Source organism: Conger conger, chromosome 3, assembly GCF_963514075.1.
Source record: "Conger conger chromosome 3, fConCon1.1, whole genome shotgun sequence".
In the NCBI taxonomy this organism is placed as follows: Eukaryota; Metazoa; Chordata; class Actinopteri; order Anguilliformes; family Congridae; genus Conger; species Conger conger.
Window position 1 is genome coordinate 27,470,806 of NC_083762.1, and position 21,692 is coordinate 27,492,497.

The 21,692-nt window shown below is 38.7% G+C and overlaps 1 protein-coding gene across 1 annotated transcript; it reads left to right on the forward strand.

The window, feature by feature from the left end:
* Nucleotides 1-600: 600 nt before the first annotated feature.
* On the forward strand, nt 601-8,267 carry gm2a (ganglioside GM2 activator). Its single transcript, XM_061233510.1, has 4 exons — nt 601-923; nt 1,101-1,253; nt 2,777-2,959; nt 6,960-8,267. The coding sequence occupies exons 1-4, from the start codon at nt 816-818 to the stop codon at nt 7,113-7,115; spliced, it is 600 nt and encodes a 199-aa protein (XP_061089494.1). The 5' UTR covers nt 601-815; the 3' UTR covers nt 7,116-8,267.
* Nucleotides 8,268-21,692: the final 13,425 nt, after the last annotated feature.

A 21,692-nucleotide genomic window follows, 5' to 3' on the forward strand; every position in this document is an offset into this window, starting at 1 on the left:
CATGCTTTCAGATAGTCTATTAAAAATTATGAATCAAAGCATTTTATATTTTAATTTTTTTTATTTGATCAGTTTTATGATTTGTGTTCATTTGCAAGCACAGCTATAGATATCGATCTGATCCTTTATCCATACAACTTTCCCATGCAAAACAAAAGTGCATTAATAGTATACTTGAAGCAGTTAAATAAAGTATATTTTTAATTTCATACACTTTACACAAAATATACTTCGATTTACTGTGAATGTTAAATCATTCAACTCTAATTTAATAATGCTTTACTGTACTTTAAAGGAAATACACTTCTTGACATTAATGTCATCCCGTACGTGAGGCATGGGGAAATCTGTATAGGGTATTTCTTGTAGTGGCCTACACATCTGTTGGGCACATCTAATCTCGATCTCCTGCACAATTATTGCATTAATATGTCAGCCTGTGTATAGGATAAAACGAGAGAACTCGCCTTGGCTTAAATAGTTCTAACTTTTGTTACCCACTTACGATGAACTGCTATCCCTTCAACATAAAAATGTATTTATGTGTGGTCCTCCCTCCTTTAGAGGTCTCTGTATATTTCCGGGCTGTTAATACGGAAGAGAACAGAAGTATCAACACTGCGGATGCAATGGAATTATTTGCTCTGACCAGATATTCGTAGCAGTTCTTATTGGGCACCTAGGTTTAAACGGCAATTAGTTTTTCTAGTCGTGTATCTTGAACTGCATTCAGCGATCGTCTGCCGCGTAGGAACAGTCACGGTATTGTTCAGTCTTTGGAGAAACATTGTTGCTATTGTATATCAGGCTACAACATGAGAACCATTATTGCAATTGTTCAAGCGTTCTTTATCGTCAATATTTGTATTCATCAAGGAGAATGTGAGTTTCATTTCAAGAGGCACACTTCAAAGAATTTTAAGGTAAATTGAACTGAACTGAAGTAACGCAACAGCTGTTTTATTTTATTATACGTTTATAACGCATGCATATTCGTAGCAGCATTTAAAATAAGTTCTAAGTGTAATGTGTTCCTAAATGTTAGGTAACCTGAAAACCTGTGCAGATTTTTCACTTTGTCGAGTTGTTCGGTTTCACAGGTTCTCGGTTTCTCTTGGGAGAACTGCGGTAAACAGGACGACCCAGCTGTGCTGAAGAGCCTTGATTTGTCGCCTGACCCAATAAGTATTCCCGGAGACGTGACTGCCAGTGCTTCTGGTACTACGACTGTGGAACTGGCTGCTCCTCTCGCTGTGAGTGAACAACTTGTTGATGGTAGTTAAACGTCAAAGATTAAATTATCCCGTTCTACCGAACCCGTCTAGCCATGTATCATTTAATGTCCTGATACGTTTAATTTCTAGTGTCTTACATTGTGAAATTTACATTTAAATTTACTGTCCTTTTGTCAGTATTTTTGTAATTTGCCTTAGGTCCAAAAGTGAACTAACCAACAGTGTCTCTCATATAGACTAAGCCTTTTTTTATGATTTTCTTATGTCTTAATGATGAAGGTAAAGATGTGGATAAAAAAAAAAAAAAAGGTTAAGAAGCTGCTGTCGGTTAATCACATGGCATTAAATGTATGATTGCCAATATATCATTTATCCAGGTAAGAGTTGCGACCTCTGCAACAGGAAATCCAAACACTGGATCATGCTAGATTCATTTGCGATTGTATTCTCTCTTTATTTTGTTAATGCTTTCTCTAATTTGCTGAAAATTTCACAGCATTGTTATTGCTTATTCTAAAATAGTACTTTTTCATATGTGTGTGTACTTGTGTGTGCACCTGCATTTTTGTGGAAGTGACGCCCTTGAATAAGTTTACCAAAGAGGGAAGTGACTAGAGCTCACGTGAATCCCATGAGATCAGCTCTTCATAATAACCTGTTTCCACAAGTAACTGTCATTGTGCATTTAATTTTCAGCATTAGGTTTGCATTTTTCAGAAAATACTATACTAATTCTAATGTCTACCTTATTAAAACATTTTAATGACATCACTATTTTGAAAGTAACCTGTTTGCAGAGCTACAAAATGAAATATGTACAGAACTAACAGGGAAGTTGCAAAAGTTGCACATTGAAATAAAATGTCACATTTCTTGTCGCTCATGTGCATGTTTATTTTCACAACTAAACAGTTTTTTATTATTATTATTATTTGTATGTTTTGTAACTGTATTTCTACTAAATTAATTTTTATTCTGCCCTTAACTGCTCTGTTTAATTCAGTTGTTTGCTAGACACCTGTATGTATCCAGGGCAGTGGACAGCATATACTGTGCCTTGTTTCCATTTTTAAAATGTATTGTTTTTTTGGGGGAATTTACTGTTTACGATTTTGCTAAAAGACAAGATTGTAATGCAGTCCCTTCAGCCTTTGTAGTTAGTTGTGTAACCATTTACTTCTGTAACTATCAAATTTCACTGCTGTTTTAATGTATAACCAAATCTTAGTGAATCTGGATCTGGATAATTTTATGGCTTCTGCCTATGACCTCTTATGCCTTTATCTGGAATCGGCAGTCATTGCTTCTTCCTCAACATTTTACTGCTCTGTGGTATACAGCCATTATACAGTCTGTGTTCTACAAACTAATTGTGTTCAATAACTACCTAGCTATTGTATTTACTTCTGATGTGCTGTCACTACAGACTAAAACTGTTTGCTTTTAACAAATAACTAGAGTGCAATGTTCATCCTCACGATCATATCTTTCTTGCTGTTTATGTTTTTAAATGTTGAAAAGTTTACTAACTGTTCTTCCAGCTCAACCTGACCCTGGAGAAGGAGGTGGCTGGATTTTGGGTTAAGGTGCCCTGCTTGGATGAGCTTGGGAGCTGTCATTACCCCGATGGCTGTGAGCTGCTGGACACCATCTTCCCTCCTGGGCAGGACTGTCCTGAGCCCCTGCACACCTATGGGATTCCCTGTCACTGCCCCTTCAAGGCGGTAAGTCCATCTCGCCCTCAGCAGCTTTTAAAAACATTTGTGAGGAATCCTTCTGGCCTACGCTCTCAGAAAAAAAGTGACAGTGCAGGTACATTGGAGATCAGATCTCCAAAATGTACCCTGAAAGTACAGTAATCTTCTCTCTGGGTACAAATAAGTATGTTTTCTAAGCAAAAAAGGTACAAATTAGTTATATATTGCTGACTAGGGGTACAGTATTATGCACCTATATGGTAGCTCCATCTTTCATACATTTATTTCTGAGAGTGTAGGTCCTCTTTTATGGCTGGAATTGAAGTATGGGGCGTGCACAACATGCACCATTTTGCTAAATGTAAAGGCTATATTTGTTTAGTTGGCCTCTTGGCCTCTTGCTTGTGGCTTTTTGGCCTCTTTAAAAAAAGGAAAAGAAAAAGGCATCATGTGTTAAACTACTTAGAACATAGCACCATAGCAAAAGGAACAGAGAGTATTTAAGGAAATGAAAGTAAATAACACTTAATATTTGGTAGCATATCCCTTGCTTGCAATAACTGCATCAAGCCTGCGACCCATTGATATCAAACTGTTGCATTCTTATTTTGTGATGCTTTTCCAGGCTTTTACTGCAGCTTCTTTCAGTTGTTGTTTGTTTTGGGGGGTTTTGCCCCTTCAATCTCTTCTTCAGGAGGTGAAATGCGTGCTCTGTTGGGTTAGGGTGATTGATTTGGCTAGTCTAAAACCTTCCACTTTTTCCTCCCTAATGAAGTCCTTTGTTATGTTGGCAGTGTGTTTTTGGTCATTGTCTTGTTGCAGGATGAAGTTACTCCCAAGTTTGGATGCATTTCTCTGTAAGTTGGCAGACATAATGTTTTTGTAGACTTCTGAATTCATCCTGCTGCTACCATCATGTGTTACATCATCAATAAAGATTAGTCAGCCTACTCCAGAAGAAGCCATGCAAGCCCAAGCCATGACATTTCCTCCACCATGCTTTACAGATGAGCTTGTATGTATTGGATCATGAGCAGATCCCTTCTTTCTCCACATTTTGGCCTTTCCCTCACTTTGGTAGAGGTTATGCTTGGTCTCAGCAGTTTATAAAACTTTGTTCCAGAGCTTTTGTTGCTCGTCTCTGCTTCTTTGCAAATTCTAATCTTGCCTTCCGATTTTGAATACTGATGAGTTTGCATCTTGTGGTATAGCCTCTATCTTGCTGCTCTCTTAAGTCTTCTTCAAATATTTGATTGAGATGTCTTCACCCCTGCCCTGTGGAGATTGTTTGTGATGTCACTCACTGACTGATGTTTTGGGGTTTTTCTTCACAGCTCATCAACTGTTGTCACCAGCAGTTTCTTTCTTTTTATCCCCAATGCTTGGTCAATGGCTCTGGCTCAATTTCCCTTCTTTTCTAAGCTTTAAAATGGCTTGCTTTTTGGTTTTTCTTTTCTAACACTTCACAGGCAAAACCCAAGGCTGAAAGTAGACATTCAGAACTATTTATTGTGTAACTTCTCAATCTAACAGGACACATCTGAGCAACAAGAAACACCTGTCAGTCACATGTTCCAATTCTTTTTCTCACATAAAACTTGAGTGGTCTAATACAAAAGGTGATATGTTTAACAAATCTAGATAAACATACCTGGAAATAAATGCTGAAATTCAAATCTGTTATCTCAAGTACATCTTTTGTCCTTAAACTCCCCTTTGAATATTATTCACATACTACGAGTGTTGATGTCACCACAAAATGATACTGAAATCAACATGGCTGATACGATTACTTCCTTCTACTGCTTCCTCATATTGCAACAATTCAGGGAAGGTCAGGGAATGAGGAAATGAGAAGTAATGTGAATGTGAGTGTCTTTATGCAGCCTTTTTGACTGTTAAAATGGAGGAAAGATACAATACAAGGAAAGAGTTTCCCTCATACTCATACATACTCTGTCTCAAACCCACACACATGCACATGCACGCACCCATACCATTTGATCTTATGAGACCTAACGCATAACATTTACACTTGTTGACTGAAAAACATGTGAAGGGCTAAAACCATTCAACATATGCACAGTTCAATTTGCCACCAAAAGATTTGGAACAGCAAGGTCAATCTTTTGCTATACACTGAAGACAATTGAGTTTGAGGTCAAAACATGTACAGTACTGTGAAAAAGTTTTAGGCGGGTGTGAAAAAAATGCTGTAAAGTAAGAATGCAGAAAGAATGTAGAAAAATCTAAATCAATTAAACTATTAACATTTCTATTTTTGAAAGCATTCTTATTTTCCAGCATTTTTTCACACCTGCCTAAAACGTTTGCAGAGTACTGTACATGAGAAGACAGATCTGAATTTCAGCTTTTGTTTCCTGGTATGTTTATCTAGATTTATTAAACAACATATCACCTTTTGTATCAGACCACTCAAGTTTTAGGTGAGCAAAAGTATTGGAACATGTGACTGACGGGTGTTTCTAGTTGCCCAGACTTGTTGTCCTGTGAGATTGAGTGGTTAAACAATAAATAGTTCTGAATGTCTACTCTTGGTTTTAGCCTTGGGGTTTGCCTGTGAAGACTGCATTTGTGTTAGAAAAGATAAAGCAAGCTATTTAGAAGCTTAGAAAAGAGGGAAAATCAAGCCAGGGCCATTGCACAATCATTGGGGATAGCTTGTACAACAACTGAGAATGTCCTGAAAAAGAAAGAAACCGCTGTTGTACTGAGCAACAGATATCAAACAGGTCGAACAAGGAAAACAACAGCAGTTGATGACTGACCTTGTGAAAGCTGTGAAGAAAACCCCTAAATATCAGTCAATGACATCACAAACAATCTCCACAGGGCAGGAGTGAAGCCATCTGAATCAACCATTCGAAGAAGACTTGGAGAGCAGCAATATAAAGGCTATACCACAAGATGCAAACCACTCATCAGTAGTAAAAATTGGAAGGCAAAATTAGAATTTGCAAAGAAGCACAGAGATGAGCCTCAAAAGTTCTGGAACAAAGTTTTATGGACTGGTGACTCCAAAATTAACCTCTACCAAAGTGTGAGGAAAGAAGGGATCTGCTCATGATCCAAAATATACAAGCTCATATGTGGAGCACGGTGGAGGAGGTGTCATGGCTTGGGCTTGCATGGCTGCTTCTGGAGTGGGCTCACTAATATTTATTGATGATGTAACTCATGATGGTAGCAGCAGGATGAATTCAGAAGAATTCACATTATGTCTGCCAACTTATGGAGAAATTCTTCCAACTTCATCATGCAGCAAGACAATGACCCAAACACACTACCAACACAATAAAGGACTTCATAATGGAGAAAAGGTTTAGACTAGTCAAGTCAATCACCAGACCTTAACCCAACTGAGCATGCATTTCACCTCCTGAAGAGGAGATTGAAGGGAAAAATCCCCCGAAACAAACAACTGAAAGAGGCTGCAGTAAAAACCTGGAAAAGCATCACAAAAGAAGAATGCTACAGTTTGGTTACGTCAGTGGTTTGCAGGCTAGATGCAGTTATTGCAAGCAAGGGATATGCTACAAAATATTAAGTGTTATTAACTCTTATTTACTTAAATACTCCAATGCTTTTGCTTATCTAAAAGTTGTGTGGTCTGATACCCAAGGTGCTATGTTCTAAGTAGTTTAACACATCTAGGTATAAATACCAGGAAATGAAAGCTGAAATACTGAACTTTTGTCTCGTGTGAATCTTTTTATCTCAACCCCAAATGTATTCAGTGTATTGCAAAAACTAAGGAATTGGCCTTGCTATTCCAATACTTGGAAGGGGACTGTAACTTGTGTCCTCTCATGCATCAAGAAATGCAGACTGAGTCTGCTCTCACAATCTCATTCATTGTTGTCCCATGACAGGAGTTTGTCTTTACGTTGCAAATACAGAGGCTCAGTAGTCGCCATCTTTTGCTGTATAAACTACAGGGACTTTAGAAAGGAAAAGTAGGAGAATACTGTCATGGATGATGATGTTCTGCCTTTTCTTTTCAAAGGGGGATTATTCGCTGCCTCAGTCGGAATTCCAGCTGCCGAAAGTGGACCTGCCATACTGGCTGACCAATGGAAACTACAGAGTGAAGGGAGTTTTGGGTTCCAAGGGCCAGGAGCTGGGCTGCCTCAAAGTGGCTTTGTCTCTCCACTCAGACTGAGCCCAAGTCCAGTGCCAACCAAGTCCAGGTCCGTGGGAAACCAACTTGGATTTCTATTTTCCGCTTATCAAAGTGTTTATCAGTTGACCAAACTGTAATAATTATGAATGCTTATTAGAAATGGGATAAATTGGCTTATTGACCCAGTAGTCAGCTTAAGTACCTTTTTATAATAAAGAAGGAACAGGTCAGTGAATTAAATTTAGTAGGAAACTGTATGTTGACAGAAATAAACAGGTTGACTCAGAGCTTGTTGATAACCACTGTTTTGCAAAACTGGTACATTGCCTTGTTTCAAATAAGATTTATCAATGTTTTTAAGCGAATCTATTTTTTAAAGAAAATAGCGTACTAATATTAATGATGCACAGGATTAATTGTTTTCACTTTATTTACAGAAAGTGTATCTTCTGTATAATGTACTGTATAAGAGCTGATTTTATGAATCTTCAGGGGACAGGGGTAAGAGGTTCACCAGAATATTATTTGTATTGAGTTTTCTTTTTTTCTTTTTAATGATGTATTTGATGATAAATGCACTTTTGGGATTTAGCATGCATGTATGATTCCATGCATGTAGGTATGTTTCCACATTTCTTTGCAAATAACGTGGAGCCTACTCCAGTGGGGAATAATTGTCTGTTCTTTTAATTATGTCAGAATGGCAATATTCCAATATTACCCACAAATTCCAGCCGCTGTTGTTCCTGAGATGATGTGTGTAACTCACTGAGGTATGTTAGACTTACACAGTTTTAGTGAATGTTGAAATCCTGCTGTAACAGCCAGGAGATCTGGAATCTCCACTGGTTATGGAAGTTATGAGTAACGAGCCAAAATCTTTCATATGTTGAATGAGACTTGGCAATGTTTGTTCAGTTTTGTTCACTTCATCATTTTCTTTTATCTGTTCTACATACTGTCATTTTGTACCAGTGTTTAATCTTTTAAATAAATCACTGTTTGTATCATTTGTAATGACCATTGTGTTCAGACATGCCCTATTGTTATCTTGCCTGGCAACACTCCACTGCAACACTTGACAAGCAGTGGGTAATGTAATTTGCAGTGGAAACAAAATGGAGGATCATTTAGACATACTGATTTTTTTTACCAGTTTATATTAATAAATAAGTACTTGTTTTATATTAATCATTGTCAGAGTGTTGCATTTTGAGAAAACAACCACCCATGATCTCTGTGATGGCTAAGCTGTAAGCTATTTCTTGAGAGGACAAAAATCAAGCCAAACACCTTGCCAGTGCTGACTGACCGGTAGCTCCATAGATATAAGTGCAATTGCGTTGCTCAGGGCAGTTGGTTTTGGATTTGCATTTTATTTCTCTGTAGCCACCTCTACTGGCTGATCAGCAGTCCTTTGACTGCATGGTAAAGCTGCATGTGAAAGGTCCTCCTCCATTGCAGCTCTGTGTGAGCCTGGGAATGGGCTGCAGTGTGAAACCCAGGCTGCTATCGCTGTGTGTTTCCAAGAACCGTGGATGTCTCCTCTCCCGACGGAGCAGTGAGGTTTGTGCAAACAGTTGGACGTTCCAGATTAGGGTGGGATGTTCGTTTGCACAAAATGCACATTTCTGATGGCTAAATTAACACTTCTACATCTAAATTAGTCTGTAACAGACCTTGGCTGCACCAGGCCTGGCTAGTTTCGTTCTGGTACAGCTGTCAAAAAATGGACTTGATGCAATAAAAGCAGTTGCCTTGTTTATGTTTGTGTTTCCAGGAATGTTATCGGTTTGCATTTAATTATTGGCCTTATGCTACAATACAGGTCTTGTTTTAAGTTGCACCGCGTCATGGAAAGCTGATACAATGAGACTCTTCTAGTTTAAGAATTGTTCGGATAGTTGTCTGCTTGCAGGGCATCAGTCCCACGTTTGAGGAATCTGAATATATGGGAATTGTCCTGAATTTGAAAGATTGAAAGTTTTCAGTGCTGCATTTAACCCATTATGGACTGAGGTGCCCTAATGAAAACCCATAGAAAGGGCTAGGAATCAATGCATTTCAATGGTCACGTGTCTTGAAAAACGATCATATGATCAAATACAGCGCTGGCATCGCATCCCTCTGTTAAGGGAGATGTAACGCGCTGGTTGCATCCGTCTGTTGAGGGGTTAAGCTAGTGCGAAATGATTGTGAAGTAGAGAAGTCTGGTACTTCATACTGACCTAACAACTTAACAAGAATGTAAGTGAATGTAGAGGAAACAATTATACAGTACGTTTGCATGATAATTGTTATATCTAAAAAGCACAAATATGACAGGTGCTTAAGGCTGCAGAAGGAGTGTTACATCTGGTGCTCAAAGTTAAACATTTCCAAAAATGTTTCTTCTCACTTCAAAAAATCATTTCAGTAACGATGTACATACAGTGGTGTGAAAGTGTTTGCCCCCTTCCTGATTTCTTATTTCTTTGCATGTTTGTCACATTTAAATGTTTCAGATCATCAAACAAATTTAAATATTAGTCAAAGACAACACAAGTAAACACAAAATGCAGTTTTTAAATGAAGGTTTTTATTATTAAGGGAGAAAAAAAATCCAAACCTACATGGCCCTGTGTGAAAAAGTGATTGCCCCCTAAACCTAATAACTGGTTGGGCCACCCTTAGCAGCAACAACTGCAATCAAGCGTTTGCGATAACTTGCAATGAGTTTCTTACAGCGCTGTGGAGGAATTTTGGCCCACTCATCTTTGCAGAATTGTTGTAATTCAGCCACATTGGAGGGTTTTCGAGCATGAACCGCCTTTTTAAGGTCATGCCACAGCATCTCAATAGGATTCAGGTCAGGACTTTGACTAGGTCACTCCAAAGTCTTCATTTTGTTTTTCTTCAGCCATTAAGAGGTGGACTTGCTGGTGTGTTTTGGATCATTGTCCTGCTGCAGAACCCAAGTTCGTTTCAGCTTGAGGTCACGAACAGATGGCTGGACATTCTCCTTCAGGATTTTTTGGTAGACAGCAGAATTCATGGTTCCATTTATCACAGCAAGTCTTCCAGGTCCTGAAGCAGCAGAACAGCCCCAGACCATCACACTACCACCACCATATTTTACTGTTGGTATGATGTTCTTTTTCTGAAATACGGTGTTACTTTTACGCCAGATGTAATGGGACACACACCTTCCAAAAAGTTCAACTTTTGTCTCGTCAGACCACAGAGTATTTTCCCAAAAGTCTTGGGGATCATCAAGATGTTTTCTGGCAAAATTGAGACGAGCCTTAATGTTCTTTTTGCTCAGCAGTGGTTTTCGTCTTGGAACTCTGCCATGCAGGCCATTTCTGCCCAGTCTCTTTCTTATGGTGGAGTCATGAACACTGACCATAACTGAGGTAAGTGAGGCCTGCAGTTCTTTGGATGTTGTTGTGGGGTCTTTTGTGACCTCTTGGATGAGTCGTCGCTGCGCTCTTGGGGTAATTTTGGTCGGCCGGCCACTCCTGGGAAGGTTCACTGTTCCATGTTTTCGCCATTTGTGGATAATGGCTCTCACTGTGGTTCGCTGGAGTCCCAAGGCTTTAGAAATGGCTTTATAACCTTTTCCAGACTGATAGATCTCAATTACTTTCTTTCTCATTTGTTCCTGAATTTCTTTAGATCTCGGCATAATGTCTAGCTTTTGAGGATCATTTGGTCTACTTCACTTTGTCAGGCAGGTCCTATTTAAGTGATTTCTTGATTGAGAACAGGTATGGCAGTAATCAGGCCTGGGTGTGGCTAGAGAAATTGAACTCAGGTTTGATAAACCACAGTTAAGTTATGTTTTAACAGGGGGGGCAATCACTTTTTCACACAGGGCCATGTAGGTTTGGATTTTTTTTCTCCCTTAATAATAAAAACCTTCATTTAAAAACTGCATTTTGTGTTTACTTGTGTTGTCTTTGACTAATATTTAAATTTGTTTGATGATCTGAAACATTTAAGTGTGACAAACATGCAAAAAAATAAGAAATCAGGAAGGGGGCAAACACTTTTTCACACCACTGTATGTGCTTACATATTGTTTTATACAATAAGCATGAGCATTAGAAAAATAGAAATAAGCTGGTGTCTTTCAAATTAAAATCTTATGGAAGTCATCTATTTGGAAGCATGCACACTGTACAGCGGGCCCCAGAATGACTGGCACCCTTGATAAATATGCACAAAAAGTGCTGTAAACTAGAATTAATGATTCAATGGAATCAACCAAAGTCTTTAATACTTTGTGCAAACATCCCTGCAAAGATGACAGCCATGAGTTTTTTCCTGTAATTTGTGATCAGGTTAGAGAACACATTTGAACTATTTCTGTGTGGTTTTGATGTATGCTTGGAGTCCTTGTCCTGCTGGACAAGCTACCTAAAACCAAGACTCAGGTTCCAAGCTGTCTTGGTGATTTCCTGCCAAGATTTCCAACTGTAGTACTTTTTTGGTATTGTACCATTTTGCCATTGATCTTAAATAGTGCTCCTGGACCACTGGCAGCAAAACATCTCCAAATATCAATGACCCACCGCCATATTTGACAGTAGGTATGAGGTGCTTGTCCTTGTATGCATTCCATTTTGCCACCAAACCTGTCGATGGTGTTTATGCCCAACACTTTAGTCTCATCTGGCCATAGCGCTCTCTTCCACTCATACTTCCTGTGAGGTTTAGCAAACTGAAGATGATTTTGTTTATTGTGTTCAGTAAGGGGTGTCTTCTTGCCACCCAGTTTGCTGGTATGAAGGTGCCATTGTATGTATGCATACTTATGGCCTCCCTTGCCATCTTCCTTACTGTCTGTCAGGATAATGTGTGCTTGCATCCTCTTCCTGGCAAGTTTGCAACCATACATTTTACACCTTTTTATAATTGCTCTTACAGTGCTAAGTGGTATGTTTAACTGCTTACTGTATTTATTTTTCTGTACTCATTAACTGTCAATTACTATCTGTGTCTTCTGAATGAACAGTTATTTGGCTTTTCCCATGCTGATGGTTGACAAAGGGATTTTGAATACGTGTTACACATTATTGTTTTATCTACAATAATTGTTAGTGGTGCCAATAATTTTGGCACCTGTGGTTTTCTGAGAAAAGGAGACTACTAAATAAAAAACATTGATGATACATGAGATTAGATGTATTGAAATAAATGTATATAGTTTTCTTGTATGTTTGAACATAAAAACTATCCACGTTGTTTATTATATGCAGCCTTTTTTACATTTTTATTGAGGGCGCCAATAATTCTGGAGCCCACTGTATGTATGTGGGAAACATAATATAGTCTGTCAGGTGATTTGTGTGACAGTTTTCTGTTGCACAGAACTTTCTGTTGGCATATATCTGATAAAATGCGCAATTATGTTGTAAAATTGGCCTGAGGGCTGTGGCAGGCTGATCTTACAAACCTGTTTTTGTATAACTTAGCACGAGTAGAGCAAGACAGCAGCACATAATGTTTTCTATCTTGGCTCTCGGAGTGCTACTGTGCTGTATGTCCTGGGGGATTAGGCCTGAGATATTTTCAGTTATGGCATCATGACAAACACAAAATAATTTTTTATTATCATTTTCTTTTTTCTGTGTTGCTTGTTTCTCCAGCTGAATTTTTAGCAAATGTTTAATTTGCGGTAAATTAAATCAACGTCTCAAAGCCCCTGCAGTCATGTCCCTTGGCTTTCTCTAGGTTTTCTTTCCTGTGAATGACCCTACAAATCTCTCAGAAGTTAGCACATTGAGCTCACATTGAGCTCACAATTTACAAACCACACCACAAGTGCCCTTTGATTACCTTCACATGCTGGCATTATTGACAGTATAGGGACTGCACAGGGTTCATAATTCTGGTTTGGAATCACATAAGGACCCCCAGTTGCTTTTACGATCTCAACCCCTAAACTGAAGAATTGCAATGTGCAAGAGCAATGAGAGATGAGAACAAGGGATTCTATACTTCCTGAATGTAACTTACACAATTTATTTTAGAATAGCTAAAACCAGAAATGTAGCCATCAAGTGTTTAAGCGTACAGGTATATGGAAGATGAAGCATGTGATACAATTGGCAAAATAAAACAATAATGTTATTGAACAAAACAACTTGAGATAAGCAATTTAGCATTTAATGGGCTCAGAACTATCCATAGTGGAAGAGGCCTGGATATAGGAGCAGGAGCAGGGACCTCACCTTGGTTCTCCTCTATACTGTATCGTCACTCTCAGCACTCCAGTGCACCAGGCTTTGTCCACAGCTGAAATACAGATGACTTTTGTTATCACCGCGCTACCACAATGCAGGCTAAAATGGGAATATTTAACCTGTTTGTAGAAGTATTTGTACGCGCATCCTGAAACAAGGTGCGGACTGAGATACTTTGTAAATAATGATCAAAAAAAGCCTTCACACATTTAAATTCCAACTCACGTTTAATTTGTGCATTTTTATTCATGTTTGACCTCTTGTAATGTTATCAGTGTTGACAGAGTGAAAGCATAGGGCAAGTGGTGTTGAAAAATATGGTATGAAAAGGTTAGGGATGTTAGATAAGGTGAATATGTGGGCGTCACCTGAATCTTGCTGGCATTGTGCTGTAACTGGGAAACTGAAATTCAGATTTGTTATTTGGAAAGTGTACAAAGTGTGTTTTTTTTATTTATTTTTATTATGCAACAGATGAAGATAACATTGGTTCAAGCTCCTTTTTGAAAAGAGGCCAACACAAGCCTCCTCTTTTTGTGTATTATATAATTTATTTTCTGAAATTATTTTTATAGCACAGGGACAGCAGAGCAAAGGGAAAAACAATCCGAGTGGTTTTGGGCTCCCAATATACATTTATTCCCTGAAATGAGTTTGTCAGATGATGAGGAACACAACTTAAATTGTATTGAACTTAATGACCTCATAAAACCAGTTTAATCAGATCACTCACCGGCAGTCATGTAACAGGTCTACAAGCAAGGCATTGGAAATTATTATCTACAAATTATTAATTATTATTAATTATTATAACAAATTCTGCCTGCTTGCATTAAGAGATTAGAATAACACTGAAAACACGGAAATCTTGATCTTATTACCGGGTTTTGCTCACTTTGAACAACACTTCCAGAATTGTGATATAATGAATATTTGCCATCAGGGCTTGACATTAACACCTGCCAAGGACAAATAGTGGTGATACTATATGACACTACAACTCCCATGAGCATTGGGTGCACACTGTATGCTCATCCCATTGGCCCAACCACTTCAGCCTTTCACATTAGGCTGTGCTATTACTGGTCTTTGTGGTGCCTTTAGCGAGGATTTCTTTAACCTCAACACAAAAATGAAGGCTAAATTATCTGACAAAGTTCAGTTCTCAGTAATTACATCCCCCTCCCAACCCTCAACATGCGACCATGAATTATTCACATACTCAATCTACATGAAAAATATATTGCCTCCTCTGATTCGCTCCGCTCTTTTTCATGTATGCAGCATTGCATTGTGGGATTTATTTAGTTACAGGAAGCATTTTATATCCTTGGCGACAGGGAGGAAAAATTAGGGAGCAAGGGAATACACTCCCTCCCCTTTCATAATTTGGAACCAAACCCCACTTGGCATGGCTGCCATATTTCATCTTGGTATTTTGGGAATTCTCCCTTGAAAGGGAAGGGAACGTCAAGAAGAAAGCATACAATATGGAATCGAACGCGGCCCATAAAAATATGATTTGAATCCAGCTCTAGGCTCCTCGTTGGAAGAAGGCAAACTAGGGCAAAATCAGCCAAACACGGCTTCAAAAGACATTCCACACCAGAAGCAGCTTCTCTGCTGAAGTTTACTCAAATTCCTCCAAACCCATTGGATGGTGTTTCATCCTACAACAAGGCAATGATCCCAAACATACACCAATGCTCTGTTTCTCCGTAATGATGTTATAAACAGTTGATTTTGGTAAGTCTATTGTTTGGCCTATGTCTCTGCCTGGTATTGTAATATTCTTTTTCATAATTGCTTCCTTCACTGTCACTGGCACAACTCTAATCCTCATGTTGACAAATGCCAAAAGCAGACTCCAAAGGCAATCAAAAGCATATAATCAAGACCAGATACTGAAAGCTTTTTTATAACTCCACTATGGAAACGATTGAATACACCAGACTATTCAGAAACTTTTCAAAAGCCAACAGTCCAATTATTTTTGATTAAGGGTGACAGTCTGCACGTTAACCTCATATTCAGAGCCAAAAGAACATAAATGCTCAGTGGCTACTGTCTTTGGAAAGCCACTAGCTACAGTGGCTAGTGAGCCAAAAAGTTCATGTCAAGCCCTGTGCAATGTGCATTCTAAAAGACAGAACAACAAAGCTGGTAATGGCGGTGCATTTATAGTGATCTTCCACAAGATGGCACCATTGACAAATGTGTTGTTTGAGAAATGCAAGATGCTGTTCTTGCTGTGCTGGATTTGCTTTCTTGGGGTAAAATGTAGCATCAAAGAAAGGAGAATCCAATTTGTGTTTGTTGGGAAGGTTGCTCTTTGTTTTTTGCTACGAAAGCCTTGATTTTTATTTTTTATTCTTTGTTTAATTATCTAAGTATCTCTGTATACCCTGAAAAGAACTGTACAAAATACATTATTATTACATTATTATTATTATTATTATTATTATTATTATTATTATTATTATGGCCTTCCTGAATCCACTCCATTAGGAAATGGTTTTCCAGATAAACCAAAGGTTTGCAGCTGAGGTTAATTTGCCTTGACTGTTGACTTCATATGTGAAGAGTGTCAAAACAATACATTTTTGTCATGTTTTAAGAAAAATCTGAGAGTACTGGGAGACACTGAAAAGACAGTCGTGTAGGACTGGCTTGCATTGCAGAGCTCTGTGGCTGTTTTTATCATTATATGTGCCAGAAACTGCCTTCACCATCCCTCTGTGTCTGTGCCTGCTGGAAGCCGTCCCGTTTATTTGCTGCAGTAGCACTACCACTGTGACCGCATTATGCTTAAAACATTTAAAACATTATGAAATTGTTTGCTAATTTAATAAAAATCTCTTCCTGGCAGCTTAATATCAATTCACAGTTTGTTCTATCACATTCTCATTTGCACCTGAAAAAGAAGCAAATGATATGTTAATGTTTCTTTTGAAATTGCAGCGACTCTTGCTTCAATCACTTCTGCTACCATACCTTGTTTGAGTTCATGCAATTAGCTCACTTAAACATTCAGGTCCAGGTTGTATCCTCCATGTCTGACCCAGGGTAGTAATTGGCGTCGCATTTCTGTAGTGAAATGAACATAATGAATGGTGTGTATCTAGACAAGACATAGAATCCTCCCAGGTTATGTAAAATATGTTTGCAGTATTTAGAAACGACTCCATTATTCCAACCAAAACAAAATAGTACTCATACAGTAGCTCTAGCTATGTGTTTGTGTGTGTGTGTGTGTGTGTGTGTGTGTGAACTAAGAATATTCATTATCAAACTCAACTTGCTGAAATTTGGCACAAAAAACAGTTCATAAGATACAGTACAAAGCTGCCAGTGTATGAACCCTACCATATGTTTAGTCTTTTTCTTCGCTGGCCAGTAAGGTGTAGATTACAGAGTTTCTGAGCGGTAGTCTGGCAGCCGGAAGGTTGCCGGTTTGATCCCACGCCCTGGGTGTGTCGAAGTGCCCCTGAGCAAGACATGTAACCCCCAATTGTCCCTGATGAGCTGTTTATACCTTGCATGGCAGCCTATTGCAGTTGGTCTGTGTGTGAATGGGTGAATGATAAGCATCAATTGCAAAGCGTTTGGATATAAGCGCTAAATAAACGCAGTCCATTTACCATTTTAAATTGGCTTTATCTGTCAGTTCTATTTGTCAATTGTTGATTGTTTTTCTATCAATGTAACTTTATAAATTCAAGCTCATGTATGACCTCATAGCTCATGAACCCTTATCTTTTGCTGCCGAATGAAAGGTATAATTGCTTGACTGACATATTACTATACATAATACAATGCAACTGATGACTGAAATGTGAAAAATCCTGAAATGTGAAGAACAGTTCAGCCTATGAAAAAGTAGATTGGTCAGAACTGGGACCTTGGGATTTTACGTATTGCAATGTTTTTAATTGTTAAAGCTCTGTTCTATAAAACTAACTACGCAGCTCAATATAATGATCTTGCCAAGATGCTAGACTGAGTGTTTCTCCCATGTTTCTGCGTCTCTGAGCCAATCTGAGATGCAGCAGTGGGGTACCATTCAAACAGAACACACAACAGCAGGGTACTTAGACATTGGCTTCAACAAGTCATTTGTTTAATTCGGCATTTGTTTCAAGAAAAAAAATGACAAACATTTGGATGAATGATAATGAAGAGGAGGTGTTATACACAACACAATTCAAAAAAGTTCTTTGAATAAGATCATAAAGTCCAGTGCTTGGCAGGAATAACTTCTTGGAGTTTGTGATACTGTGACTGCATTTGCTATTATCCTGTAATGATTGGGTGCAACTATGAACTCATTTTAAAAATCAGCCCTACTGTTCCAAAGTGATAATCTCACACAGATTCTGTGGCAGGCCCAATAGGACCATGTGTAGGTGTAATATGTCTGCTTAAAGTGTTCATTTGCCCCAATCAAGTGACAGTCCATCACATTTCTATGAGTTGGGGCTATCATGTGGCTGATCTTGGTCAAGTAAATGGTTTTTAATGTAGTATCATGCCCCACCATCTAGCATTTAATGCTGGCCGTTCTCTAGGAGGGTGGGTTTCCATTAGCAGGGCTCACCCAGACTCCTCATACAAGCATAACTCCTCCAGTCAGTCTGCTTGCATCAAGTGTGCATCAACAGAACACTCTCAGAGAATGTTTCCCAAAGGAATCCTGTGATTATATAGAAGTTATAGTTAATTAAATTGGTTTTTTTTCAGGCTCTTTGTCTGGGAGCTTTCACACTTCACACCAATGATGAAGAGTTTCTTAAAACTAAAGAGGGCTCCTCTATGAAGAAAAGCTAATTAATCGTTTTTGCTGGGAGCCACCCATGACTCCATTTTACATTGCAAACAGCACTTTTTGGCATTTAGCAGATGTTCTTATCTGGAGAAGACAGCATTTTTACACTCAATCTATTTATACAGTAGAGTATTTACTGAAGCAATTTGAAGAAGGTTAAGTCCCTTTCTCAAAGGTGCAGGGCCCAAGCTGGGAATCAACTCCACAACCTTTAGTTACAAGCCCAGTGCTATATATGCTCTACTGCCCAGCAAAACTAGTCTACTGTGGAGGGAAATAAAGCATAGGGTGGCAGCACACACTTCTGAGAGTACTTATCTGTGCTCTCACTGGATGTTGCAGTGATAGGACGTGTCAAAAAGTAGTGAGCAATTTCAGTTGGTACTGCGCTACTTAACTAACATTCACCCAGTTTTATTTTAGGAATGCTGGCATCTGATGCTGCATTCATTCTTCTACTAAAACTACACTGAAAGAGTCACGCGTAGGAAGATCAGAGCGCCTGTGATAAATTGTGTTAAATAAATTGCAAGTAGAGGAATACATCCATAGTGGATATGGATAAGACTACCTATTACTTTTCGACAGGTTTATAGGACCAGGTACCATCAGAACCTTGTTTTGATTACACCAGTCCCTGGTCCATCAAATTCCCTCACTAACGACAGCCTACGTGTTCTTCCACCATCAGTAACCAAGCCACTGCAGCTGCTCCCTATTGGAAAGTCACTCTGTTCACACCCAGTACAGCTGAACAGCTGGTAAATCTGTTTTATGTTGCATGACAGCTGACCTAAAAATAGCCAAGGATTTTCCACAGAAGATGGCAGCAAACACAAATTCCCAGCAGAACGTCTCTGTGGGAGTGCCAAAATTGACCTTCTCATACAGTTTTGACCTTTGACATCTTAGCATACTTTTTTTGTACTGCAGATACTGGAGGTTGTACTCAATACCCTCCCTGCTGTTATTTTGTGCGTTGGTATCTTGTTTTACACTGTACATAAAAATATCTTGGATGAAGCACGGAACTAATAAAATAATAGATGCCACTTAAAGACAGGAAGCAAAGAAAAAACATAAAAAGAGGCATACAATTATATACAGTCGAGCAAAAATACCTGGAGGTAAAAATAGTTGGCAGCAGCTATGTTAAAATGATGAGGGATGAACTGAATGATAAATTCAGTTTTTTCTCAGTGCTCTCTCGTTTCTCTTTTTCAAGGAACTGATCATGACTCCCACATGGTGACTCGTCAGCAAGTGGCCATGTTGTGCATTTCATATCTCGTCTATATGACTGTGTCAGAGGGGAAAAGGTGCATTGTGGGTGTATTGTGACTCCAGTAACAGACTGTATCCAAACATGGCAGGAAAATTGATTATTTACAGAACAGCCAATCCTGCTGCTACAGTATATAATACATCTGGCAGAGTGCACTCCAAATTCTGGCAAGGCAGCCAATTTAAAGTCATGGGTATTTCACAATTTGACAGATATCCGATGGAACAATGCACTGGACTGCCAACAGACCCCTGAGCCTTGCGGTTGTGGTGTTGTTAGCAGGAATGTGCCCCAGAGCAGCCCAGCTGAGTGTGCCACAGTATTCTGACTGACCACTTATCCACTGGGCATTCGCACATAAAGGTCACTGGGCAGCCACTCTGCCTTGTATAGCTCAGATAGAACAGTCAAGGATTCTATTTTAACAGGCCACAGATAATACCTTAATTTTATAACTATTCTAAACTGATTTCTGAATGCCTTGTATGCCTAACAAGCAAGTTCAATTATTTGCATAATTAGCTGAAATAGATAGATATAATTTTACCACATTAATTGTTATTAAGGAAAAGGGAATTGGAAGTCAATGTTCATCAGTTCAAAGGTAATTTCTCTATCTTTCTGCTTTCACCAAAAATGAAAACAAAAAACACAGTCACTCTTTCTCTTCTAGTCTTCCTCTGCCTCTGAAAGGGTACGACAATGTGCACATTTTACATAAATGTGACACACTTACTCCAAAACTATGTGAAGTATGCAGCATAAAGGAAATGCTATAACGTGGCCCCTTCACAGTTCCACTCCACCCAGAAAAAACAACATTTTGAATGGCTCATTAACTGTTCCCCCATGGGAGGACCTGACTGAAAACTCAATAAACTAATAACTTTGGATTTAAATGTTTGCATTCACAGACAAAGGGCAAACAGTGTGAACACTAGAGCCAGTTGCTCATGTGTCTGGAATTACCATAATGCTTAGAAAAGGGTGGCCACAAAAATGTTAGCGACACAACAAGCGTGCAGACATTACAACAAAGACACCATAGTGCATTCGCTCAGAACCATAAACTGTATAGTTGAAATGGAAGTTGTTCATAATACCTAAAATAACACAATGTTAGCCATATTCAACACTGCCAGGTGGAATTCATCAAAGCAATTTCTAACTAAGCCTGGATGGTTAATCCATCTCAATATGCTTGTAAGTACAGAAGCAAGGCATCTCACTGATTCAACTATGCAGGCTAATAAACATGTATTTCTTTGAGAAATGCACCTTTATTCATGGTAGTTGTATTATAAGATTGACTGTTAAGCTAAATAATTCACCATATAACTCAGTCAGCATACTAAGCAGAGATCAATCTGTACCAAATACAATACACAATACTTGCCTTTTCCCTTTTCAAGTACCACTAAACTAATTATGGGAACCCTTACCTGCCATTGGCATTACTGTCAAAAATGACTAACAGTCAACCAAAAAACTGAAGTAGTATAGTTATTACGAAAAATACTTTGACAAGTCATATGTTTCTAATTGTATATTCGGAACACATATACAATAACCACATGTAAAGCTCCTATAGCCTCTGAAATACTGTGTAGTCTGTAAGTATTTGGACATTGGTTCAATTTCTGTTCTGCTCAGTACTCCAGCACATCAGATATGAAATGAAACATTGAATATGCATTAAAGTAGACTGCTACCTTTAATTTCAGGGTATTTAGAACCATATTGGGCGATCTGTTTAGGAATTACATCCCCCATATGTTATTGGAGAGTTGGCTTCAGAGCTGTCTCTGATTAGACAGGTGTATTCAGTTGCTTCCTTAGTGCAGGTATAAGAAAGCTTTCAGTACCTAGTCTTGATTCCAGGCCTTTGATTACCTTTGGCATCTGTTATTGGCATTTGTCCACATGAAGACCAGAGTTGTGCCAAGGACAGTCAAGAAAGCCATTATGAAGCTGTGAAATACAGAAATATAATGAGAGACATAGGCCAAATCTTAAACTTACAAGAATCAACTGCTAGGAACATCATGAAGTAGAAAGAAAGCATTGGTTAGCTCAGGAATTGAAAAGGGGCTGCTAGGCTGAGGAAGACCTCTACAGATGATGATGATACATTTAGCTATAATTAAGAAAGATCTGGAAACACCTGTCCACCAGATCAGAAACACTCTTCAGGAGGCAGGCATGGATGTGTCATTGACTTCACAAACAGATCTACAGAGACTACACCATAAGATGCAAACTGCAGAGTTGCAAAA